Source organism: Siphateles boraxobius, unplaced genomic scaffold, assembly GCF_051911475.1.
Source record: "Siphateles boraxobius isolate OS27281-9 unplaced genomic scaffold, OSU_SipBor_1 1, whole genome shotgun sequence".
Taxonomy (NCBI): domain Eukaryota; kingdom Metazoa; phylum Chordata; class Actinopteri; order Cypriniformes; family Leuciscidae; genus Siphateles; species Siphateles boraxobius.
The window spans coordinates 250,847-276,262 of NW_027508699.1; the positions used below are offsets into that span (position 1 = coordinate 250,847).

The window sequence follows — 25,416 nt, forward strand, 5'->3', positions numbered from 1 at the left end:
TATATTTTCTGGGCACAGAGCTGGACTCGCTGTCCATGACAAGCGCGCCTGTCGCCGGAGTGCAGACTGAACATTCAGTGCGCCGCAAAATCCTTCCGCTGCGACACTATAGTCCCGCTCAAAAAGTTTCATGGGTCTCATGTTTTGGGTCTCATGGCCTCAGCATCTTCAGTACTAAAGCTGGGCCTGCTTCGTATGCGCCCACTGCAGTTGTGGCTAAAAGCGCGAGTACCGCCTCAGGCGTGGGCCTCTGGTCTGTCAAAGATTCAATGACCCGTTCACAAACATCTTTCTCATTCTTGCTGAATCGGCCGTTTGAATGAATCGTTGGAATGAACGACTCAATGACTCGCTTAATAAAACCGCTTATCACCTGCATTTGCACTCCAATTTTTTTAAAATCCGTCCAAACACATTTTAATTTTTATTGAGGAGTTATGTATACACAAAACTATAACTTTTTATGGCAGTAGTTTAGTGATAAAAAAATTGCAATATTTTTTTATCTCAGTTTTTTTCCCCTCCAATGCCCTACCGGATGAGAACCACTGAGCAAGACAAACATGAAAGACAATACTTATTACACTCAAGAGAACCGCCAAAGAGAAAATGTCAACAAAACTACTTCTCACTGGCAACAACCTTAACCTAACTAGCTTACTACTTCTTTGATAGGTTGTCTCGATGACACTCAGATCAGTACAACCAATCCCTTGTTTTTGCTCATAAATACTATCCGCATCCACAGTTACACAACATTAAACTTCAGGTTAAATGATGAAACTTGGGTGCAAAAAATAAATTACCTACAGTAGGCTATATGTGGCACACATACTGTATGTGGGAAACAGCTGATTACACATTAAAGAAGAGATAATCTCTCTTGAATATTTTATTAAGTTCAAGGGCACACTGTGGGTTAAAGCAGTCCAAAAGGACCATCTGTGTTTCACTGGCTGGAATAGAAATGGGATTTTCCAGCATCTAAACTCATGTTTCCATTTAAGAAAATCCTAAAAGAAAATAACTAAAAAGACATACATACCAGATATGAATCTTAAAATGTGGAAAAGCATATCGAGGAGGCTGAAATTACAGCTTGGTTAACTGAAAGGTCATCTGTTGGTGTATTATGAAACAACATATTTCTGTTATGAAAAGCAGTTTAGATTAGGTCATCAAATGAAATTGTTATTCATATATGCTAAAATTATTGGAAAATCTGGTAAAACTTTATTTTACAGTGTTATTGTTACAATTGTTGTAATAACTATAAATTATGCATAATTACATGCAACTAACCCTACACCAAACCCAATTCCTAACCCTGAGTATAATAAGTTAATTAGTATTACTCTTTACTTAAATGTATAATTATACTGTAACAAGTACACCTTAAAATAAAATGTAAGTGAAAATCCACCTCCAGTATGCTTTTAGCTGTGGCCGGAAATGACATCACTCATAGTTCTGTCAGGACAACTCTCAGGAGATTTGTATGGTAATAGAGATTGGCATGTTAATGGATATGGCAATGTTAATTTGGTTTTGGCGGAATAGATCTGCTACACTGCTGCTGCCTGCAGAGCAAGTACTGAGACATATGAGATGATGGTTGTGGTCACCCTCTGACCCTTGGTATTTTTAATTGAGTCTAATAAGCTTTTGGGTGTTTAAATTAGAATTTTAACAGCTCACTTGAACATTCCATCAATGTAAGTCTGTGGGATATTTCACAGTATTGATCATAATTTTAGGAAAAATGAAAGTCCAATCAGTAAGAAATTATACAGGAACCCGAGTCAGAACAGCCTGAAGGTCTGAGCCGAGTTTGGTGGATGTATCTTTAAACCTTCTAGAAGGAAGCTGTAAGGCCACGTACATACTGCAGCTAAACTCAGTTGTCACTTCACATTTTAGTGCTTAATCCTGTTCTGTACACACACACAGTTCAGTAATTTAAGTGACAACTGCATTTACAAAAAAATGAGATATGAGAGACGGCAGACGAGATATTCTGTTTACAGCATGGTAATTAGCATTGTTTGCTGGCTTTGACCGCTCAAGGTTGAACACATTGTGGTTTTGAATCATTTTAGTCTGGCTGAGGCTTAGACTGTAGCTGTTGAAGACCAAAAAATGTCTACAATCTTTGAATATTTGCAGAAATTATAACAAAGGGATTTTTGCAGGATGGGAATGTGCCATTTTTTATCACTATTGGCTTTCTTCTACAGAGAAAAACTGACACTTGTTGAGTGTTTTCATTGTATTAGACATATTTTACAGTATTTTTCTATATTCTTGAACTAACTTGTCAGATCTGTAACACATTTTATTGTTTAGCCCAATTGCTGCCATACTAGCCTGCAACAAGAACTTCCATGGGTGAAAAGGTGAAATGTTTTCTGATTCAAAAAAGGGGGAGGGGGAGAGGGAGGGGTTGCTGAATGTACCCTCATCCCAAAAAAGGATTTATTTTCTCAGTGTGTGTCATATGTCACAGTAAGATATTAATAGACTAAAAATAAATAATTATAATACATTTGAACTTTGAGATGGAAGCTGTGACATATATTTTGAAGCAATAAAGGTTTGACTTATAACTGATTTTATTAGGTTTGTCTGTGAGTCTGTCCATACATTTCTTGTGTCAAGAAAGCTCCTGGGTAGGGGCGCCACCAGGAATTTTGGGCCCCGTGACAAAAAAATCAGATTGGTCCCCCTCTGCGCAGCTGTTGTCACCACATCTCTAGGACCTAACTGTCCCATCAAAAGCTTTACATAACTCTAATCAAAGGCTTGCAACTGTCTTGCTTCTTGTAGTTCAATACTAGAACTAGCACAATATTAACTGCTGGTGATTTGTAAATGCCAGTCTGCATAGGCTACAGTATGCAGTTCACTATTTGATGCAAGATTAAAAGCCACCATAAAAATCTCCGTAAGACAATCCTTTACAGTCTCAATGAATTTTATTGTAAAATTAATGACATATTTAAAAAGAAAAAAACCTAAATATATATTAACTTTTTAATCAAAATAAATTAACGTCATCTTCTCAAAACAGTGAAAACAGCATAAATGTGAACTTAACTGCACATATGACAACAACAAAATAAAGTTGATGTGTAAAACATTTAATAGCCAAAATTCAGTTTAAATGAACGCATCAAACTGGATTATTTGTTTTAATATATTTTATATATTTATTATCTGTAACCTACATGCAGGTTGTTATACTTACATCATTGTTTCTAACTGCATCCAGTACAGACAGGAGGGTTTTTTTATGTCATAATGTTCATTATGTGAGAAAATAATTTGTGTTTGATTCCTGTCATTAATAAATATTTCATTTTCTTTTTTGTTATGGTAAAAAGAGCAACAGAGACATAACCCCACACAGTTATAGGGAGACTGGGGTGCTGCTGACTCATCTGTTGTTAAGTCTGCTGAAAGGGGCATGGACAATAATTTTATATGAATATCTTGCTAAACGTTTCCCTGCATTGATGAAATGTAGGCTAACACTAGCCTGAAGCTAACGTTAGCTAGCTTATTTCACTATGGACAACAGTTTAATACCACTCACAGACTAAAGGCTACCCACCTTTCTTGGTGAAAAACTGGGTTACAGATTGACACGCTTTCTTTTGTCTTTACTCTCTTTCCTTTTTTTAAACCAGATTTTATTTTACTATGCATTTGCAACATTGTGGTCTCTGTGGTCGCTCGCGCATCGACTGACTGACTAAACACCGTCCGTCACAGATGATGAGTGAGTGCGCTGCGCTTACTGAGGTAATGCAGGACCAAACTATTTCATACAGATACAGGGGGGTGGTCGGTCAATATGGATGTTTACTTTTTGGTCAATGGGGATATTTAACTTTTATTGGCAAAATAAGTAAAATCAAAGACATCATTCATTTTATTATTATTTGAAATATACTCAATGATGATGGTTTATAGTGTATAATATAATAAATAAATAAAAATTAGTTTTTACTTATTTGTTGGGGCCCCTGTCAGTCAGGGGCCATTGGAATTGTCCTAACTTTCCCCCCCTATACGGTGCCCTTGCTCATGGGTCCAAAAAAAGTGTCAAGAAAGCTCATCATATATCAAAATATATGAGGTTGCCCATGTATAGATTCTGCTTAGTGTGCAAAAGATCAACCTATATAAAAGCCAAGAGGGTAGGCCAGAAGAGATGCGGAGAAGACCTCAGAAGTTTCATCAAGTGGTAAGAGCCTATGCTGACTGTGACTGAAAGGAATTTAACATCATCACTTATGCGTCTGTACTCAAAGTAATTGTGTTTTTATTTATATATACATTTTAATGATTTTTTTTTTAAATCCAAGGGTAGTGAACATTTCATCTGGTCTAAGGGACAAAAGGCAAGTGAGTTTAAGATTCAGTGTGTGGATTAGGGTAGATTAAAACAGTTGTTATAGTCTGTATTATAGATGAAAACTGAAGAATCATGCTGTTTTTAAAAACGTATGTAATTTATTTACAAAGAAATGTGTGTAAAATGTATTAGTACGATGAATTTAAGGAAGGGGTCCCATTGACCCTTTATTTAGGTGCCAAACATAGGCACATATTGTATTTGTTTTGTATTGTGTTGTATTGAATTCTGTTTTTCTTCTTCCACTTTTGAGTCTATGAGAGCCCATAAAACCACATTGTGGGAAAGTTATACAAATTTGGCCCAAATAAAGAGGTCATTCGACACATTTCTGTGCAGACTCAGTTTGTGGAAGAAGAAAAAGAAGCGGGAAAGGGCCAATTGATGATGCTATAATAGACTGAAACATGAATTTGGCTCTAACTACATAACTGTTGGTCTGATTAAATTCAAAATTGGGATGCAGTGTTGCTATTATAATCCATGATGAAATTTGCATTAATACAAATCATTAGAAATGTCTTAACTTTTATCATAAAATATTGAATTAATATAATAATAAAAAAATCTGTCACAGAAATTTCTTAATATTTGTCAGGAAATCTTATGCATCCATTGAGAGAAATAAAACTCAAGTACACTTATCTACAGAAGAGAAAAAACTCTCTTTAGCTCTCTTTGTGAGGATTAGTGAGTACACACATGCAATGTAATGTCCGTTTCATTCATACTCTTAGCAGGAGGATCCACTCTGTCTGAGAGTCCACGTAAGACTAATAGTCAGCAGTGAATATCTCTGTAGTGTACTGAAACTTCATATATGCCACAATTCATATTGTACTGTATGTGCCGTCCCCTGACACCAGCATTTCAATTTCATCACCAGAAAGACATATTCAATCGACATTTTTGCCATTAATGGCCCCTTACCTGCTTCTTGCTTGCTATCTAAATGTTTATCTAGTATTGCTTTATGTGTCTGTATTCACGTGTAAGCCTAAACTTGGGAATATGCCTCTTTCCTAACACAATTCATGTGTTTTATATTTTATGTTTCTTGCCTTTGTTGAATATTTATGAAATTTGTTAAGGATAAGTTGATATTTTCTCTCTTTAGTAAGCCGCCACCATGAGTACGGACGCGGAGATGGCCATTTATGGCAAAGCTGCCATTTACCTTCGTAAGCCTGAGAGGGAGAGAATGGAGGCTCAGGCCAGACCATTTGATGCCAAGTCTGCCTGCTTTGTGGCTGATGTCAAAGAGTTGTACCTCAAGGGAACAATCAAGAGCAGAGACGGTGGCAAAGTCACAGTTGTTCTGCTTGATACTAAGGAGGTATATTTGAATTTCCATTTCATGTAGATGCTCATTAAATTACTTATTACATTGTTTTTTTATATCTAATATCTAATTTATCAAATTTATAGGAGAGGGTTGCTAAGGAAGAAGATGTTTACCCAATGAATCCTCCCAAGTATGACAAGATTGAGGACATGGCCATGATGACCCATCTCAATGAAGCCTCTGTGCTGTATAACCTCAAAGAGCGTTATGCTGCGTGGATGATCTACGTAAGTTCTGAAACGACATAAAAAAGCATTTAAGTTAATTTTTTTCTGTGTTGTTGGAATCTGACCAAGTCTCTGCTCATTTCAGACCTACTCTGGACTCTTCTGCGCAACTGTGAACCCTTACAAGTGGCTCCCAGTGTATGATGCAGAAGTGGTGTCTGCCTACAGAGGCAAAAAGCGTATGGAGGCCCCACCCCACATCTTCTCTGTCTCTGACAACGCCTATCAGTTCATGCAGACTGGTAAAACATTATGGAATTGATTATGGATTAATTAGATGTTGCTGTTAATATAATGAATATTTACCAGATATTTAAAAAAATTTAATCAACAGATAGAGAAAACCAGTCTGTCCTAATCACGTAAGTATTTTCATTTAATTTCAGACCATGACAAAAATAAAAAGTAATACATATGGAAAATTTATGGAGATATTTACAAAATTGCATTTAAGATTAAACATAGATTGAATCTACTTTAAAAAGTTTACATGTCTTTCAATCTTCTGTCTTCTAATCTCTTATAAACCAGTGGAGAATCTGGTGCTGGAAAGACTGTGAACACGAAACGTGTCATCCAGTACTTTGCCACAGTTGCAGTGTCAGGTGTCAAGAAAGAGGCCAGTAAAATAAAGGTACGAGATACAAAACGATGTCATATATATTATTTTAACAGATGATGATATACACTCATCTCAAAAACTATACGATATGTGAATTTGTGAAATGCCTATAAATTGTGTTTAGTCATCTAATAGAAAAACAATTGAAAATAAATGAAAAACCTTCAAACATCACAGGGCTCTCTTGAGGACCAGATCATTGCTGCCAACCCTCTGCTTGAGTCTTATGGTAATGCCAAGACTGTGAGAAATGACAACTCCTCTCGTTTTGTAAGTTAACCACTGTTTATTTACAGTAGAGATGGTCAGTTGTGTTAAATTTTACTGTACATAGGTTTCTATATAGATATTATAATACTTATCATTATTTATGTATTATGCTATTATGATTTAAACAGGGTAAATTCATCAGAATTCATTTCGGCACGACTGGAAAACTGGCTAGTGCTGACATTGAGACATGTAGGTGGACACGATTTCATTGATCCATCCTGAACATTTGACTTTGTCTGTCACTCTTCAGATGATTGTTACTCAAGTACATTCTCTCAACAGATCTGCTGGAGAAGTCTAGAGTGTCGTTCCAGCTTCCAGATGAGAGAGGCTACCACATCTTCTTCCAGATGATGACCAACCATAAGCCTGAGATTGTTGGTAGGTGCACATATTTAATTCATTCAATGTTTCAGAGAATATTTTAAGATGCTCTGTCATAAATGCTGTTTATTTTACAGAAATGTCGCTCCTCACCACCAACCCATATGACTTCCCCATGTGCAGTCAGGGTCAGATCACAGTGGCCAGCATTGATGATAAAGTTGAGCTGGATGCTACTGATGTGAGTCATTGCAATTTGAATATTGATATATTCTATTTAAATATAGCAAATCATATATTTTATTATTCTCTGTAATTTACAGGAAGCTATTGACATTCTTGGTTTCTCAAGTGATGAAAAAGTGAGCATCTACAAGTTCACTGGAGCGGTGCTTCATCATGGTAACATGAAGTTCAAGCAGAAGCAGCGTGAGGAGCAGGCTGAGCCTGATGGCACAGAGGGTGAGACTTGTGTTATCCTGGGCTTTAAAATAGTAACCGTAGCATTGACTTTGCTGATAAACCACAGAAAGTGTGTATAAAATGTTTTGTGTAAATATAAACTAAAATTTCCGTGCATATCAATAAATCTAAAAATAAAAGGGAAAGTACCTAGTGCCTGATTTATTATAATTTTACACAAAAGACTCAGAGCAAAGATAATTTATTTTAAAAATGTATTTAACAGAGGCTGACAAAATCGCCTACCTTCTGGGTTTAAACTCTGCTGAAATGCTGAAGGGTTTGTGCTACCCCAGAGTCAAGGTCGGAAATGAGTATGTGACCAAAGGCCAGACCGTGCCACAGGTATAGTAACATTTCCAGCATGCCATGTGTTTAAACTAAAATTCTGGCTAATTATTGCAGAAGCAGAACAAAATATCCACTCTATTCTACTTACAGGTGTACAACTCTGTTAGCGCCTTGGCCAAATCTATCTATGAGAGGATGTTCTTGTGGATGGTCATTCGTATCAACCAGATGTTGGACACAAAACAACAAAGAAATTTCTACATTGGCGTGCTGGATATTGCTGGCTTTGAGATCTTTGATGTAAGATGTGATTCTTTTATCTCTTTTTATGTCAAAATGAATGATATTCAGAAGGTAGTAAATGTTTCTCTAATTTTTTTGTTCTCCAGTACAACAGCATGGAGCAGCTGTGCATCAACTTCACCAATGAGAAACTGCAACAGTTTTTCAACCACACCATGTTTGTGCTGGAGCAAGAGGAGTACAAGAAGGAGGGCATTGTCTGGGAGTTCATTGACTTCGGCATGGACTTGGCTTCTTGCATTGAGCTCATTGAGAAGGTTATCAATGGTTTATGAATTGATTAATTTCCATTGATCCAATTCTCAAAATCTCCTATTTTTGATAATAAACAACATTCTTTTATAAACAGCCCATGGGTATCTTCTCCATCCTTGAAGAGGAGTGCATGTTCCCCAAGGCTTCAGATACTTCCTTCAAGAACAAGCTATATGATCAGCATCTTGGCAAGAACAAAGCTTTCGAGAAACCAAAGCCAGCCAAAGGCAAGGCTGAAGCCCACTTCTCACTGGTTCACTATGCTGGAACTGTGGACTACAATATCACTGGCTGGTTGGATAAGAACAAGGATCCACTGAATGATTCTGTTCTGCTGCTGTACCAGAAGTCTTCTGTCAAACTGCTGGCTACTCTCTACCCACCTGTTGTTGAGGGTAAAGAAAAAATCTATTTAACAAAACTTTGATTCAGTTTTGAACTTTCTTTCTTGTTTTTGCATATACACATGTTCATTTGTATTTTTATCTCAATAGATACTACTAAAAAGGGAGGCAAGAAGAAGGGTGGCTCCATGCAGACTGTGTCTTCCCAGTTCAGGGTATGTATAGAGATGACATCACAGCAAAATTGCTTTATTTGAGAAAAAAGATAAGAAATACAAAGCATACCAACCTTTTTCTATTCTCCACAGGAGAACTTGGGCAAACTCATGACCAACTTAAGGTCCACTCACCCTCACTTTGTGCGTTGCCTGATTCCTAATGAGTCCAAGACTCCAGGTAAAGTATATATATATATATATATATATATATATATATATATATATATATATATATATATATATATATATATATATATAAAACGTACAGATATTTTGGTTCTCAATATATATGATGAAGTTAATTTACCAAGTGCATGGTGTAAACTGTTTGTTATAGGTCTCATGGAGAACTTCCTGGTTATCCACCAGCTGAGGTGTAACGGTGTTCTGGAGGGTATCAGAATCTGCACAAAGGGCTTCCCCAGCAGAATCCAATATGGTGACTTTAAGCAGAGGTAAATTGGACCACATGAAATAAGATTTCCTAGGAGGCTCCTAATTAAAAGATATGAAGTATTTTGATACATTATCCACAGATACAAGGTGCTGAATGCCGGTGTTATCCCAGACGGACAGTTTATGGATAACAAGAAGGCCAGTGAGAAACTCCTGGGATCCATCGACATTAATCATGACGACTACAGATTTGGACATACAAAGGTTCATATTTAGCTTTACAAATTTCAAATATTCAGGGATCATGGTAATTTAGCTTATACAGTTTAAACCAATATATTTTGATTTACTGTTTTACATAAATTCAGGTGTTCTTCAAAGCTGGTCTTCTGGGTGTTCTTGAGGAGATGCGTGATGAGAAACTGGCTGCTCTGGTCACAATGACTCAGGCTCTCTGTCGTGGTTTCCTGATGAGGAGGGAGTATGTGAAAATGATGGAGAGGAGGTGACTATTGTCATGAGTAAAGATGACATCAATGATAACTGTGCAAACTTAATTATGATTATGCCATTTAATGATAACTTATTCACAGGGAGTCGATTTACACCATCCAATACAACATCCGTTCATTCATGAATGTCAAACACTGGCCATGGATGAAGGTTTATTACAAGATTAAGCCTCTGCTTCAGAGTGCAGAGACTGAGAAGGAGCTGGCAAACATGAAAGAAGACTTTGCAAAATGCAAAGAGGCTTTGGTTAAGGCTGAAGCCAAAAAGAAGGAGCTCGAAGAGAAGATGGTAGCACTGCTGCAAGAGAAAAATGATCTGCTGCTGCAAGTAGCATCTGTGAGTACATTTTATAATTAACTGAATGATGGCTACATTAAAAATGAGCAAGGTTGTTTCCAATTAAATAGCAATCTATTTTTCTAACAGGAATCCGAGGGTCTCTCAGATGCTGAGGAGAGATGTGAGGGTCTGATTAAAAGCAAAATCCAGCTTGAAGCTAAACTCAAGGAGACAACTGAGAGACTGGAGGATGAGGAAGAAATCAATGCTGAACTGACAGCCAAGAAGAGGAAACTGGAGGATGAGTGCTCTGAGCTGAAGAAAGACATTGATGACCTGGAGCTCACCTTGGCTAAAGTGGAGAAGGAGAAACATGCCACTGAGAATAAGGTTAGAGATTGAGTTGGTTTAAGATTAGATTTAATCTCTGTCTTATATGTTGATGTGGAATATGAATTGTAATATTTAAGCTTATTTGGAACAAAAAATCATACAGGTCAAGAACTTGACTGAGGAAATGTCAGCTCAGGATGAGAGCATTGCTAAGCTTACGAAAGAGAAGAAAGCCCTCCAAGAGTCACATCAGCAGACACTGGATGATCTTCAGGCCGAGGAGGACAAAGTCAACTCCCTGAACAAATCCAAGACAAAGCTTGAGCAGCAAGTTGATGATGTGAGTTGATTATGTAAATGAATTATATTAATTAATCAAATCAACTGTTTTTTGCTGTGAACATATTTTATATATCATTGTCCTGTAGCTTGAGGGTTCCCTTGAACAAGAGAAGAAGCTCCGCATGGACCTGGAGAGAGCTAAGAGAAAGCTGGAAGGAGACCTGAAATTATCCCAAGAATCCATCATGGACCTGGAGAATGACAAGCAGCAATCTGATGAGAAAATAAAAAAGTAATTAAAGCATCAAATCTTTGAAAACATTGAAATCTTTTATTGTTGTGTTTCTTTTTTTTACAACTACTAATTGTTGAACAGGAAAGACTTTGAAACAAGTCAGCTGCTCAGCAAGATTGAAGATGAACAATCTCTAGGTGCTCAACTCCAGAAGAAAATCAAGGAGCTTCAGGTATTTTGAGATTTTTTCAAACATTACATCATTATGATCAAATGCAGATCACCAAAAATCTAATTAAATACTTTCCACCATAGGCTCGCATTGAGGAACTTGAGGAAGAGATTGAGGCTGAGCGCGCTGCTCGTGCCAAGGTTGAGAAGCAGAGAGCTGATCTCTCCAGGGAACTTGAGGAGATCAGTGAGAGGCTTGAGGAGGCTGGAGGAGCCACTTCTGCTCAGATAGAGATGAATAAGAAGCGTGAAGCTGAATTCCAGAAGCTGCGTCGTGATCTTGAAGAGTCCACCCTCCAGCATGAAGCTACTGCTGCTGCCCTCCGCAAGAAGCAGGCAGACAGTGTGGCCGAGCTGGGAGAGCAAATCGACAACCTGCAGCGTGTCAAGCAGAAGCTCGAGAAAGAGAAGAGCGAATTCAAAATGGAGATTGATGATCTTTCCAGCAACATGGAAGCTGTTGCCAAAGCAAAGGTTGGGAAATATTCTAAAGAATATATGTGACCCATACTGGTAAAATGAGTTGGAATAAACATGGGCTAATTACGAGCTACAGGCCAATTTTGGTTGAATTACATTAAGCCCTCTTCTAGCGATCCCAATGCTCTAAATAGTAATTAAACATCTAAAATGAGTCTTTATTTTTACATTATCTGAGAGGTGTACCTTCCTAAATCTTTCCTTTGTTTTAATAATCCATGTAAAATTGCCATTTTTCTTGTCTCGCTTCTCAACCACTGGTGCTTCCCCTCAGCACAAGTTTTAATATTCATAGCGAATTCTCAATGGCATAAGTCTGAACCAATGAAATATGATTTTTAAACTCATGCGATTGTAAACAAAACAATCTTACTCGCACTGACTGACAGATCAACACAAAGCACAAAGTGCGCACAAAGACGCCTCTCAGACAGCAGGTAATCCCGATATACACATGTACACAGAATTGCAATATTTCAAAATATCTGTCCTGGCAAATATTCACGCAAACATTATCTGTTATGCCTTAAGTGAACGTTTGGTTAACTGTTGGGGAAAATCATCCATTATATTAGATACGTGCATTAGAGATGCGCGGATGGGCTATTATTTCATCCGCAACCGCATCACAAAACTCATCATCCGTCCGCCATCCATCCGCACCAACGTTTTTGACCAATTTTCAAAACCGCACCCGCCCGCCATCCACTGATTGGGCGATACAAGGCGCTGCTGATGACAGCCGCGAGACTAGAAACCGCCCGCCACCCGCCCGAATTTAATTTTAAAAAAAACATTTTCGTCACGTCATCCGCCCGATTCGCGGTATTATCCGTGGAGTCCGCGGCTGTAACCGCCAACCACGCATCTCTAACGTGCATTACAGTAGGTCTCAATATACAGCCTGCTGTCTCATAATTGTTAATCAAACAATTGTGGCATCATGGAAAAAAAATTATACATATTTTTCCTATAGATATTTGGTTTGATTTGGTGTGTGCCAAATTTGGTGGTATTACCAGGGATTTTAAGGTGTGGTTGCTAGGTGATTTTGTTTTGGATCCTTAAGTAAACTTAGATTTTTCGCAAAATTTATTTTGCTGACTCTATTGACTTCAAATAGGTGTAGCGCAGTCCTTTTTTTGTCTGATTCCAACAAATCATATATCATCATACATGAAGGTTTTTTTTAATAACAATAAAATTAAATAACAATAACTCATTTTTGAAAATGTGCTCATTGTGACTCATTTTACCAGCACGGGTCACATAATACAAGTCTTGAAGTTCTTTCAAATATCTAATGACTTTTGTATTTGCAGGGCAATCTTGAGAAGATGTGCCGCACACTTGAGGACCAACTTAGTGAAATTAAGTCCAAGAATGACGAGAACATTCGTCAGTTAAATGATCTCAGTACTCAAAGTGCAAGATTTCAAACTGAAAATGGTAACTCATGAACAAATTAATATTATATCAAAAGTAATTAATGTCAATAATTAACAATAATTATCAAGAATAATCAATAATAATTATCAACAAAAATTAATCAAAAATAATTGTGTATTAAGATTATTCAGCTGTACATTTCTGGCTGTAACACTGATAAAATCTTACATCCATTTGTTTTGAAATAAACTGATAGAGACAGAGTAAAGCCTGACACTAATGAATCTAAATCTATATACAGGTGAGCTTGGCCGTCAGCTGGAGGAGAAGGAGGCTCTGGTTTCTCAGCTCACCAGATGCAAACAAGCTTTCACTCAGCAAATTGAGGAGCTTAAGAGGCTTATTGAAGAGGAGGTTAAGGTAATAAAGCATAATCAATTCATGCACATACTTGTCAATTGCTTTACTGTAGAGACAAGCTAATATCATGCGACTTTGTCCCTTAGGCTAAGAACGCACTGGCCCATGCTGTGCAATCAGCCCGTCATGACTGCGACCTGCTCCGTGAGCAGTTTGAGGAAGAACAGGAGGCAAAGGCTGAGCTGCAGCGGGGAATGTCAAAGGCCAACAGTGAGGTTGCTCAGTGGAGAACCAAATATGAAACGGATGCCATCCAGCGCACTGAGGAGCTTGAAGAGTCCAAGTATGTATATTATTGTATAATATTCCCAGTTCTTACAACTATTTTATAGATTAGAATTCAAAATAATGTGTATTACTTAACAGGAAGAAGCTGGCTCAGCGTCTGCAAGAGGCAGAGGAACAAGTTGAGGCAGTGAACTCTAAATGTGCATCTCTGGAGAAGACCAAACAGAGACTCCAGGGTGAGGTGGAGGACCTCATGATTGATGTGGAGAGAGCCAATGGTTTGGCTGCTAACCTTGACAAGAAACAGAGGAACTTTGACAAGGTAACAATTTTAGTCATATTATATTCTCTTTCTAAAGTATTGCTGGAATGGGCTTTGTTCAACATTTTTTAAACAAACCAATCCTAAAATATCTCCACCAAAGGTCCTGGCAGAATGGAAGCAGAAATATGAGGAAGGTCAGGCAGAGCTGGAAGGTGCCCAGAAAGAGGCTCGTTCACTCAGCACTGAACTGTTCAAGATGAAGAACTCCTATGAGGAGAGCCTGGATCAGCTGGAGACCCTCAAGAGAGAGAACAAGAATCTGCAGCGTAAGAATGAAACTGTTAAATTAAAAAAAACTTAAAGGGATTGTTCACCCAAAATAAAAATTATTTTAATAATTACTGACCCTCATGTCGTTCCAAACTCGTGAGACTTTTGTCCATCTTCCGAACACAAATGAAGATCTTTTTGATGAAATCTGAGAGCTCAATTCATATGGATTAGTTTTATGATCTCTTTATAACCTTTTTGAAGCGTCAAATAATCAATTTTGTAGCTGTCTATGGAGGTACAGAAAGCTTTCAAATTTCATCAAAAAGATCTTCATTTGTGTTCCAAAGATGAACAAAAGTCTGATGGGTTTGTAATGACATAAGGGTGAGTAATTATTTAATGATAACTTTTTCATTTTTGGGTGAACTTTCCCTTTAAATGTTCTAATTCTCAGTGAGCATTAAAAAACAAAGCACATATAATTAATGAATGTGCATTATGATAAATACTATATGTGTTTCTCTCTATAGAGGAAATTTCAGATCTGACAGAGCAGTTAGGTGAGACTGGTAAGAGCATCCATGAGCTGGAAAAGGCCAAGAAGGCAGTGGAGACTGAGAAGTCAGAGATTCAGACTGCCCTGGAGGAGGCTGAAGTGAGTATCTGAAGATCGATATGGAATTCTTGCTAGAACCATCATACTGTGTTGTTGTATTCATCAATACACCGTGTGCATTTTCATTCTTATATTTAAATGTTGTTTTATTTTTCATAGGGTACACTGGAGCATGAGGAGTCCAAGATTCTTCGTGTCCAGCTTGAGCTAAACCAGATCAAGGGAGAGGTTGACAGGAAGCTTGCAGAGAAGGATGAGGAGATGGAGCAGATCAAGAGGAACAGCCAGAGAGTCATTGAATCCATGCAGGGCACTCTGGACTCTGAAGTCAGGAGCAGGAATGATGCCCTGAGAATCAAGAAGAAGATGGAGGGAGATCTTAATGAGATGGAGATTCAGCTGAGCCACTCTAATCGCCAGGCTGCTGAGGCCCAGAAACAGCTCAGGAATGTTCAGGGACAACTCAAGGTATGCATAGGAATTCTTCTTTTTGACTTTGGGGTGTATTCATATATATTTTTTTAATAATCTAACATGTGGTAAGTACAGCCTGGCAGAAACCACATCAAAAGTCCATTATAAAGCTATTTTTATGTTCAGGATGCCCAACTGCACCTTGATGATGCCCAGAGAGGACAGGAAGACATGAAGGAGCAGGTGGCCATGGTGGAGCGCAGAAACGCTCTAATGCAGTCTGAGATTGAGGAGCTTAGAGTTGCTCTGGAGCAGACAGAGAGAGGCCGCAAAGTGGCTGAACAAGAGCTGATGGATATCAGTGAGCGCGTTGGGCTGCTGCACTCTCAGGTAAGGCCATATTGTTTCCCTGAAATTAAGGGAACTGATAGCATCATTCAAAATGCTCAAACTTTTGCTTTCCATTTTGTAGAACACAAGTCTCCTAAACACCAAGAAGAAGCTTGAGGCTGACCTTGTTCATGTCCAGAGTGAAGTTGATGACACTGTACAGGAAGCCAGAAATGCAGAGGAGAAAGCCAAGAAGGCCATCACTGATGTGAGCAACAGTAGCTGCCAAATGTTTCTAAAGACACTTGCATACTTAAAAAATGTGGATCTAATGATTTTCTGTATTAATGCAAAAGGCTGCAATGATGGCAGAAGAGCTGAAGAAGGAGCAGGACACCAGTTCTCACCTTGAGAGGATGAAGAAAAATCTAGAAGTCACAGTGAAGGACCTGCAGCACCGTCTGGATGAGGCTGAGAATCTGGCCATGAAAGGAGGAAAGAAACAGCTCCAGAAGTTGGAGTCCAGAGTAAGCCTCTTTATAGTTATGATATGGACAAAGTGAAGTTATATTATGATAAGTTTGAATAAAAATAATATTTTCTTTAGGTCCGTGAGCTTGAGGCTGAAGTCGAAGCTGAGCAGAGACGTGGAGCTGAGGCTGTTAAAGGTGTCCGCAAGTATGAGAGGAGAGTGAAAGAGCTCACTTATCAGGTATGACCCCCAGAAGTTTGTTCAGAGAAAATAGTCTGTGTAATAGTGTATGTACAAACAATGCCTATTTTTAGTGAATGATCAATGCTTCATCGTTTAAATATGTATTTTTTGAAGACTGACGAGGACAAGAAGAACATCACCAGACTCCAGGATCTGGTGGACAAACTGCAGCTGAAGGTCAAAGTCTACAAGAGGCAGTCTGAAGAGGCGGTATGTAAAATCGAATTGAACATTTTGAAAAAAAAATTATATATTTATATTGGAAAGGTAATTTGATGAAACATGATACATGAACCATTTAAAAAAAAACATTTAGGAGGAGCAAGCCAATGGTCACCTGTCCAAGTTGAGGAAGGTGCAGCATGAGCTTGAGGAGGCTGAGGAGCGTGCTGATATTTCCGAGTCTCAGGTCAACAAGCTCAGACTTAAGAGCCGTGATTCTGGAAAGGTTAGGCGAAGTAGATGATTTATTTCCATATTATTTATTCAACTTGTTTATCCAAATGCATGAACTACCTTATAGCAGATGTAATGGAACTATAATAATTGCATTATGCTGATGTTATATATCCTGTATGACATTTGCACATCTGTAATCTCTTCATTATGTAAAGTTAAGTACATTTTTGTTACTAAAACTAATGTTTGCCTCTTCCTTCTTTCCCAGGCCAAAGAAGAATGAATCTTTAACACTTGAAAGGAGCATTTACTGGAGTCATACAATATGAATGTTCATTGCAAAAGTACCTTTCTTAATAAACTTGTTTATTTCAGCCAATAATTAGCCTTTGTGATTTTTCAATAAGATACAATAATCTTATAATAAACACTAATATCTGATCTATATGATTACATTCAATCTTATTATACACATCATAAGAGTGCTGAGTATTGAAGGAATACAACTTTGTCAAATGTTTAATTTAGTTTCATATATAAACTGAGAAAGTTCTGTAACTTGAATTTAGCATTCAGCTGTGGAGCACGAAACTCCTGTCTTATTCTGTGTCTCTATATACAGCTGTCAGACGGGTTTTCTTTCTATTGTAAGTTAAATGAAACATGTTAATGAAACTCTTGGAGACTCTCGCGAGCTTTTGTCTTAGCAAGAGAGAGTCCTGTCATTCCTGTTCTGGAGTCTCAGGGTTTGAATAAGTTTTTCCCTCTCCCTTTTAATACAGGTTCCTAAACTGGTATACGAGTTTCCACCATCACAATGTAATCCCTCCCTCTTATAATGTATATATATTACAATGTTTGACTCAAGAAGTCAGACTTGATTGAGATGACTACAGCGACGAAATAAAGAACTTATACCTCAACAATCTCCTGGTCTGCAACTCTATCTTTTCTACACTTGAGAAGAAAAAGTTCACAACAATATCAAGAGTGTCTTGAATCAAATTTGAACTTTTAAAGGTTCCATAAAAGTTGAAAAGGTTTCATAAAATGTAATTCTCATGTTTATTGAATGCAATTTAGGCAAGGCAAGGCAAGTTTATTTATATAGCACATTTCATACACAATGGTAATTCAAAGTGCTTTACATAGAAGAAATTAAAATAATCAAAAGAAATCAGAATAATTAAAACAGTTTAGAATAAAAGATAAAATACAGAAATAATCAAAGGAAATCAGAATAATTAAAACATAAAATAAAATACAGTGCAAACAGTCGGACGAACAGTGGCACAGTGCTAATTCAGTAAATGCACAGTTAAACAGATGTGTTTTGAGTCTGGATTTGAATGTGACTACTGTAGGAGCACATCTAATCTCTTCTGGAAGCTGGTTCCAGCTGCGGATGGCATAATAGCTAAAAGCAGACTCGCCATGCTTAGAGTGAACCCTTGGTATTTCTAGCCGATGTGATCCTAATGATCTGAGTGATCTGTTGGGTTTATATTCACTGAGCATATATTCAATGTATTGAGGTCCTAGGCCATTGAATGATTTATATACCAGTAATAATACTTTAAAATCAATCCTAAATGTAACTGGCAGCCAGTGTAAAGACCTGAGGACTGGTGTGATGTGTTCATATTTTCTGGTTCTGCTCAGAATCCTAGCAGCAGCGTTCTGTATGAGCTGCAACTGTCTTATGGTCTTTTTGGGAAGGCCAGTGAGAAGTCCATTACAATAATCCAGCCTACTGGTGATGAAAGCATGCACAAGTTTTTCTAAGTTTTGACTGGAAACAAAGCATCTAATTCTTGCAATATTTTTCAGGTGATAGTATGCTGATTTAGTTATTGCTTTGACATGACTACTGAAACTAAGGTCTGACTCCAGAGACACACCCAGATTCCTGACTTGATTTTTAGTTGTTTGACCCCTAGACTGAAGGTATGCGTTCACCTTGAGAACTTCATCTTTGTTTCCAAACGCAATGACTTCAGTTTTGTCTTTGTTTAACTGAAGAAAGTTTTGGCACATCCAATTGTTTACTTCATCAATGCATTGGCAAAGGGAGTCAATGGGGCTGTAATCGTTAGGCGATAGGGATAAGTAGAGCTGTGTGTCGTCTGCATAGCTATGGTAAGCGATTTGGTTCTTTCTCATTATTTGGCTCATTGGGAGCATGTACAGGTTGAAAAGGAGTGGCGCAAGAATTGAGCCTTGAGGGACTCCGCATGTCATGGATGTCCACTCAGACTTATGGTCTCCTATACTCACATAATAACCTCTGCCTCCTAAGTATGACCTGAACCATTTTAGGACTATCCCAGAAAGCCCGACCCAGTTTTCCAGCCTGTCAAGAAGTATTTTGTGATCGACAGTGTCAAATGCAGCACTGAGGTCGAGTAGTACCAGCACTGATAATTTGCCTGTATCAGTATTTAAGCGAATATCATTTATTATCTTTATGAGCACGGTCTCTGTACTGTGGTGCGGTCGGAAACCAGATTGAAAATGGTCAAAGTATCCATTCGAACTTAAGAATTTGTTCAGCTGATTGAAGACAACTTTTTCAATGATCTTGCCTATGAAAGGAAGATTTGAGATCGGTCTATAGTTGTTTAATATGGTCTTATCCAGATTGCTCTTTTTCAGGAGGGGCTTGACAACTGCAGTTTTCAGGAAGTTCGTAAAACTCCCAGAGAGAAGTGAGGCATTTACCACTTCTAGGAGATCTGCTTCCAAGCTGTGTAACACATTTTTGAAAAAAGATGTGGGAAGTGCGTCAAGGGCGCAGGTTGATGTTTTTAGGTGCTGTACGGTTTCTTCCAAAATTTTGCCATCAATTTCTTCGAAATCAGACATAGTGGCTACTTTCCCGTGCTGTTGTCTGATCTGCCTGACCCCAGCGCAACTCAAGGAGGAGCTGATCACCTTTCTGAAATTATTGATTTTCTCAGAGAAGAAAGAAGCAAACTCACTGCACTTTCTCACTGAGAGCATTTCACTGGGAATCTGGCTTGGGGGGTTTGTCAGTCTCTCTACAGTAGCAAAAAGAGTGCGCGTGTTGTTTATATTGCTGTTTATAATATTCGAGAAGAAAGTCTGTCTAGCTTTGCTTAGTTCCTTATTGAAAGCATGGAGGCTGTCTTTGTAGATGTTATAATGGACTACAAGTTTTGTCTTCCGCCACATGCGCTCTGCTTTTCTGCGTTGTCTTTTCATATTTTGCACTGGTGTTGAGTTTCTCCAAGGTGCTTTTTGTCTGCCACTCTTCTTCCTGACTTTCACAGGAGCAATATCATCAATTACACTCTTAACTTTTGAGTTAAAAGAATCAAGGAGAAAATCAACAGAGTCAGCAGATATGCTTGGTGTTAAAGATATAGCCTTCATAAATAGTACACTAGTGTTCTCATTTAAGCATCTCTTCTTGACAGACACAGATCTAGCTTCAATGGCAGGAGAGACCAATATATCAAAGAAAATACAAAAATGATCAGACAGTGCTACATCCTTAATAACAATTGATGAAATGTTTAGACCCTTACTGATAAGTAAATCTAGAGTGTGTCCACGATTATGTGTGGGTCCATGTACATGCTGAGTCAGATCAAAAGTTTTTAAAACAGTTTTGATTTCTTTTGCCATATTGTTTTCTGCATTATCTATGTGAATGTTAAAATCTCCAGCAATGGCAAAGCAGTCAAACTCTGAGGAAATTGTTGATAACAGTTCTGTTAAGTTCTCAGCAAAAGCTGGAGAGTATTTTGGAGGCCTGTAAACAATGATAAGTAAAATGCGTGGAGCACCTTTTAACACAATACCCAGATATTCGAAAGACGGGTAATTCCCAAATGATATTTGCTTACATTGATAGACATCTTTATAAAGAGCAGCTGAACCTCCGCTTCTTCTGACAGCTCTGCAGACACTCATAAAAGTAAAGTTAGGAGGGGCTGTTTCATTGAGGACTGTTGCACTGCAACTTTCTTCTAGCCAAGTTTCATTTAGCAACATAAAATCCAGGTTGTATGTGGTTATTAAGTCGTTGACTAAAAGTGATTTATTTTTAAGTGAGCGGATGTTTAAAAGTGCTAACTTAACAGTCTTACTTTTTGTCCCCACAGCAATCTTGGTATGTCGTGTAATAGGCACCAGATTAGATGGGTTTGCTGTACGGCTTTTGAAGGCCTTAGACTTTCTATCATGTAATCGAACAGCAATAGAAAAAGATACAGGCACACTGGGTTCCCGCTTGTTCTGTAAACATTTGAGAAAGTTATTGTTATCATAGCGGGGACCCGACGCATATCACTGAGAGCTGGTATCAGTTGTTTGTGGTTCACCTCGAGCCGCTGGAGGAGGGTGTGGGCCCTGGCGCTGTGGCAGAGGCCGAAGAGCTCTCACAGGAGGAGGGGGAGGGCGAGCTGGGCCCACAGGCTTTGGTGGTTGTGGGGCCTGCCGTTTTTTTGGTTGGTATCTGGGGGCTCGCAGCAAAAGAGTGGGATAGTCTAGTTCCAGCATGCACCAGTTGTTCCATTTTCTCTGAGAAGCACAGAAGTGGAGATGCTGGAGAGAGTGATAACGTTTCCGGTGAGAGGTGTTTTTGCTCTGGTGTTATTGGAGGCTGTAATATGCTGTCCTGGTTTCCCTGGCTGTTTTCCAGAAAGTCATCCTTGGGTGCTGTATCTTGGAGCAGTGCTGGTATGTCACAGTCTGTCTGTGGTGAGCTCTGTGGGCAGGGCTCAGCTGAGATTGTGTCCGTGAGCAGAGGTTGTTGTGGCTGAGTGGTGTTATCACCGTCCTTGTGTGATGTGTCAACCGCATGTCCATTCAGGTGCTGAAGTGAAATCCTGTGGTCATTCATACTGTATCCAGGTGTGTGTGTGCCATTGAGGTTGAGTGGATTGGCACACATTGCAGAAGGATGACGGAGGGAGAAGTAGATATTGTCCTTTAGCACTCTTGAACCAAGTTTGTTTGGGTGGTGGCCATCCTGTTGAAACAGTTGCCTCTGACTCCAGAAAAGATTGAAGTTGTCAATAAAGTTCACTCCTTTTATATTGCAGGTTTTTTGCAGCCATGTATTAAGCCCAAGCAACCGTGAAAACCTGTTTGTTCCTCTTGCTGGGAGTGGTCCACTGATGAATGTTTGAACTTTCAGTCTTTTAAGTGTTTCAAAAAGTTCATTGAAATCCTTTTTAAGAAGTTCCGACTGCTCTTTATGAATATCTTTCTTCCCCACATGAATGATGAGTCGATTTGCAGTCTTATGTTTCATCAGAATGTTCTGAAGTTCCCTGTTTACATCAGATGTTGTTGCTTGTGGAAGGCAGCACGTTGTTGTATCCCAGCAATTAATGTTTCTGATTACGGAGTCGCCCACTATCAGAGTCCTGGGCCCGGCTGCGCTCTGAGCTGAGTGCCGCTGTCTGCTCGACCTTGAGCCCCAGTTAGCATCAGTGTTAGCTACTGGCTGATTCAGTCTGTGTGCGATCACATTCATCAAATTTGGGGAGTCCTCATTCATTAATACTTCAAATCTGTTCTCAAGATGTATAGGCGGTGGTAGGAGACCAGTCTTTGCAGTCCTTGTCAGAGCCGTATCTGGGGTAGAGGATGCCACTGCAGTAATATGTGATGCTCGTGACAATCTGATGTCTCGAGTGCCTTTGGGTCTCGCACCCTGTTTGTGCCATCGATTAGTAAAACGATCGGCTTGTTTCTCTACACTCAGTATGGCCTTTCGAGAAGCACTAGATTCATGGGACTCACCGGCTGCATGCTGAGGACGTCCATGACGAAGCTCTGTTGTGTATTCCGTCTGGTTTGTTGGTCCCGCAATTAACTTTGTTTCAAGAATTGCAATCCTTTGTAAAAGTCTGTGGCAGTTGGAGCAGCAAGTAGATTCCAGAGGAGGCATTTTCTTATCCTTATGAATGTAGGCAGTTGTGTTTTCTCTTCCCCGGAATGTAAGCTTTCAGTGGGAGGCTGGTCGAATAAAATAATTCTGCTTTTTTTTTGTAGTAATCCAAGCGTTTGAGCACTGTGCTGATTTGCTGAAGTTAAAATTAGGTGATAAAAGGAGATAAAATATAGAAATGTAAAAGCGATAGAGCAAAGCGCGGAGCAGTAAGCGAGAGCGTCCGAACAGTAGCAGAGCAGGAAGTCAAGACCAAACTATTACTATCTAAATAATAATAATAATAACAACACACTTTATTTTATATAGCAGCTTCTCAAGGCACTTTACACAATAAAAATACAAAGAGAAAAATAAACAATAATAAATGTAAAATATAGCTGTAAGTGTAGTGGCAGATTTAAGGGGTCTGGTTCAAGTCTGCAGAGTTCAAAGTTCTCTAACTGAGGACTCAAAGAAAATCTTTCAGAGTCGAAGTTCCAGGTCTCAGAAGAAGTAACTTTATTGAGCAATTCAACAAAGCGAGATGCCAGCTGGCCATCTGACTTTACAGTGGTCAACATTCAGGTCTTATACCTTTTTCTTATCGCTATGTACACAATGGGCATCTGTATTGTCAGACATGGGCAGTATTTCAATTAAATGTATTTTAAATACGTATTTAATTACTTTAGTGTATTTTGTAATTTGTATTTTGCAGGTGTGGAAAAAATAAAATGTAGTTTGTAACAAAATATTTAGAGGGAGTGTATTTAGAGTATTTCAAATACTTAAATACTTAAGAAAAATCACCATAGTAAAGGATTTTGCCATATTTTCGGTCTGATGTTGGCAATGGCAATGTCCAGGTTAGATGCACGAAAATCACGTGACACCCTGTAGACCGGGCTCCCTCCAAGAACTGAATGAGTTTTGAACTCTTAAAAACGGCATTAAAGGGATAGTTCGGCCAAAAATGATATTTAACCAATGCATTACTCACCTTCAAGCCGTTCGAGATGCATATGTCAATCTTGTTTCAGACTAACACATTTTCAGTTATTTTAGAAAATGTCTTAGACCCTTCAGTGGATATAATGTGAAGCAATGGGGTCCACCTCCTTCAAGTCCCAAAATGTGCATACATCCTTCACAAAAGTAATCCATCCGGCTCCAGGGGGATAACCGAAGGCCTCCTGAGGGTAATTCCGTGCGATTTTGTCGTAAAAATATACATATTTAAAACTTTATAAATGAAAATATCTGACTTCTGTCAACGATCGACGCGCGTTCACGGGTGATGGAAGTCGGTGTACAAGGTATGATGTAGCGTAGGAACCGTCGTGACGTAGAACGAACGCGCCAGCGCAGCCAGAGAGCAGAGCAGAGCAAAACAAAACTCCACTCAGGATTTCCGTGAAGAGTTATTTGATTTAGCGTATTTAAAAGAAAATGTCGGAGGATTTTGATATTAGAGAAGAGGATATTGAGTTTTTGCCACAGCCCTATCTTTTTGAACCGGAGTACAGCGATGAAGAACTCAGGAATATGGAGGAGGCTGCATTAGCAGTGGCACAACTAACGTTAACAGCCTCGAGTAGGCAGAGAGTCCGGGAGACATGGTGGTGCTCATGCAGGAGATGCGAGCCCATGCCAACAGAGGTCGAGAGTGTTTGCTGCCATGAATGGAATACTGGAATGCCACCTTTGGAAGCCATTGATGCCGCTGTTGAGATGACTGAGTCCAACTGTGTTACAGAAGATGATGGCTTTCCGCCTTTGTTGAGCCAAAGTGTTCTTCGAGTTATCTTCCGTTTACCTTTGATGATGCCTTTGCCATGATGTAGAGAAGAAGTCTGCTACCTACTACATTATTTTTATTGAATAAATATATATACTTCATGTACTGTGTTTCCTGTAATGTTTGATTCAACCACGATTATTTTGTGTTTAACTGGTAAACAATTTTTTTTTATTTTTGTAAATACAATTTGTACAAATTTTCAGTATCGTGTTTGTAGTTTCTAAATAAATTATAATACTCATACTTTTATCAACAAATAAACGTTACTGATTTTTAATTTCTAAATTGTGTTGCTATTATCACATCAATGCTTTTCCTTCAAGACAACTGTTCTGTAACATGACATAAATAACAAAACAATTAAATTTTAGATAAAGTAGAATTTGAAACTAAAAAAGAAATTAAACCGTGAAAAAAATAATACTTTTATTAAAGTCCCACTAAGGCACAAGAGTCTATGTAAAGCATTGCAGAGGCTTTACTTGGAAAATCTTGACTGGTGCTTTGAAATAGCTTCTTCTTTGGCAGGTTTTGGCTTTCGTGCAATATTTGCTGGTAATGTGGGAACAGTGACTTGAGATGACTCGTCTGGAACAGCAATGTTTGGGTTTCTACGGTACTCCAGAACTACATTAACCAGTTCATCTCTAAATGTTTGTGTAGTTGATTCAAACAATTTCTTCGCTACCCACTCCTTGGAGTGCTTGGGAAACACAACATTGTAGCGTTGTACTCCTAGAAAGAAACAAGACATACACGTTACTGTGCAATATATTATTAGCCTAATGTTAAACTACTGACCCATTCATACAAATAAGCACTTTG

The 25,416-nt window shown here is 38.5% G+C and overlaps 1 protein-coding gene across 1 annotated transcript; it reads left to right on the plus strand.

Annotated features, from left to right (window-relative positions):
- The first annotated feature begins 4,377 nt into the window (after positions 1-4,377).
- Positions 4,378-17,264, plus strand: LOC143747291 (myosin heavy chain, fast skeletal muscle-like). The gene is made up of 40 exons (XM_077240004.1): positions 4,378-4,410; positions 5,542-5,756; positions 5,849-5,992; positions 6,078-6,234; positions 6,327-6,354; positions 6,524-6,626; positions 6,792-6,884; positions 7,013-7,076; positions 7,170-7,268; positions 7,349-7,452; positions 7,535-7,673; positions 7,900-8,018; positions 8,115-8,264; positions 8,354-8,524; positions 8,617-8,917; positions 9,017-9,081; positions 9,175-9,262; positions 9,422-9,539; positions 9,621-9,744; positions 9,849-9,985; positions 10,074-10,329; positions 10,420-10,662; positions 10,769-10,945; positions 11,034-11,179; positions 11,264-11,354; positions 11,438-11,827; positions 13,156-13,282; positions 13,524-13,642; positions 13,729-13,925; positions 14,009-14,192; positions 14,296-14,461; positions 14,939-15,063; positions 15,184-15,492; positions 15,625-15,828; positions 15,911-16,036; positions 16,125-16,295; positions 16,376-16,480; positions 16,598-16,693; positions 16,800-16,931; positions 17,151-17,264. The coding sequence occupies exons 2-40, from the start codon at positions 5,550-5,552 to the stop codon at positions 17,163-17,165; spliced, it is 5,790 nt and encodes a 1,929-aa protein (XP_077096119.1). The 5' UTR covers positions 4,378-4,410; positions 5,542-5,549; the 3' UTR covers positions 17,166-17,264.
- Positions 17,265-25,416: the final 8,152 nt, after the last annotated feature.

Excerpts from the sequence above, each read along its gene's own strand:
- LOC143747291 (XM_077240004.1), top strand. The coding sequence starts at position 5,550 with ATGAGTACGGACGCGGAGATGGCCATTTATGGCAAAGCTGCCATTTAC. Across the intron at positions 15,493-15,624 it reads ATGTTCAGGGACAACTCAAG|GATGCCCAACTGCACCTTGA; the intron begins GTATGCATAGGA and ends TTTTATGTTCAG. Across the intron at positions 16,037-16,124 it reads CCAAGAAGGCCATCACTGAT|GCTGCAATGATGGCAGAAGA; the intron begins GTGAGCAACAGT and ends TTAATGCAAAAG.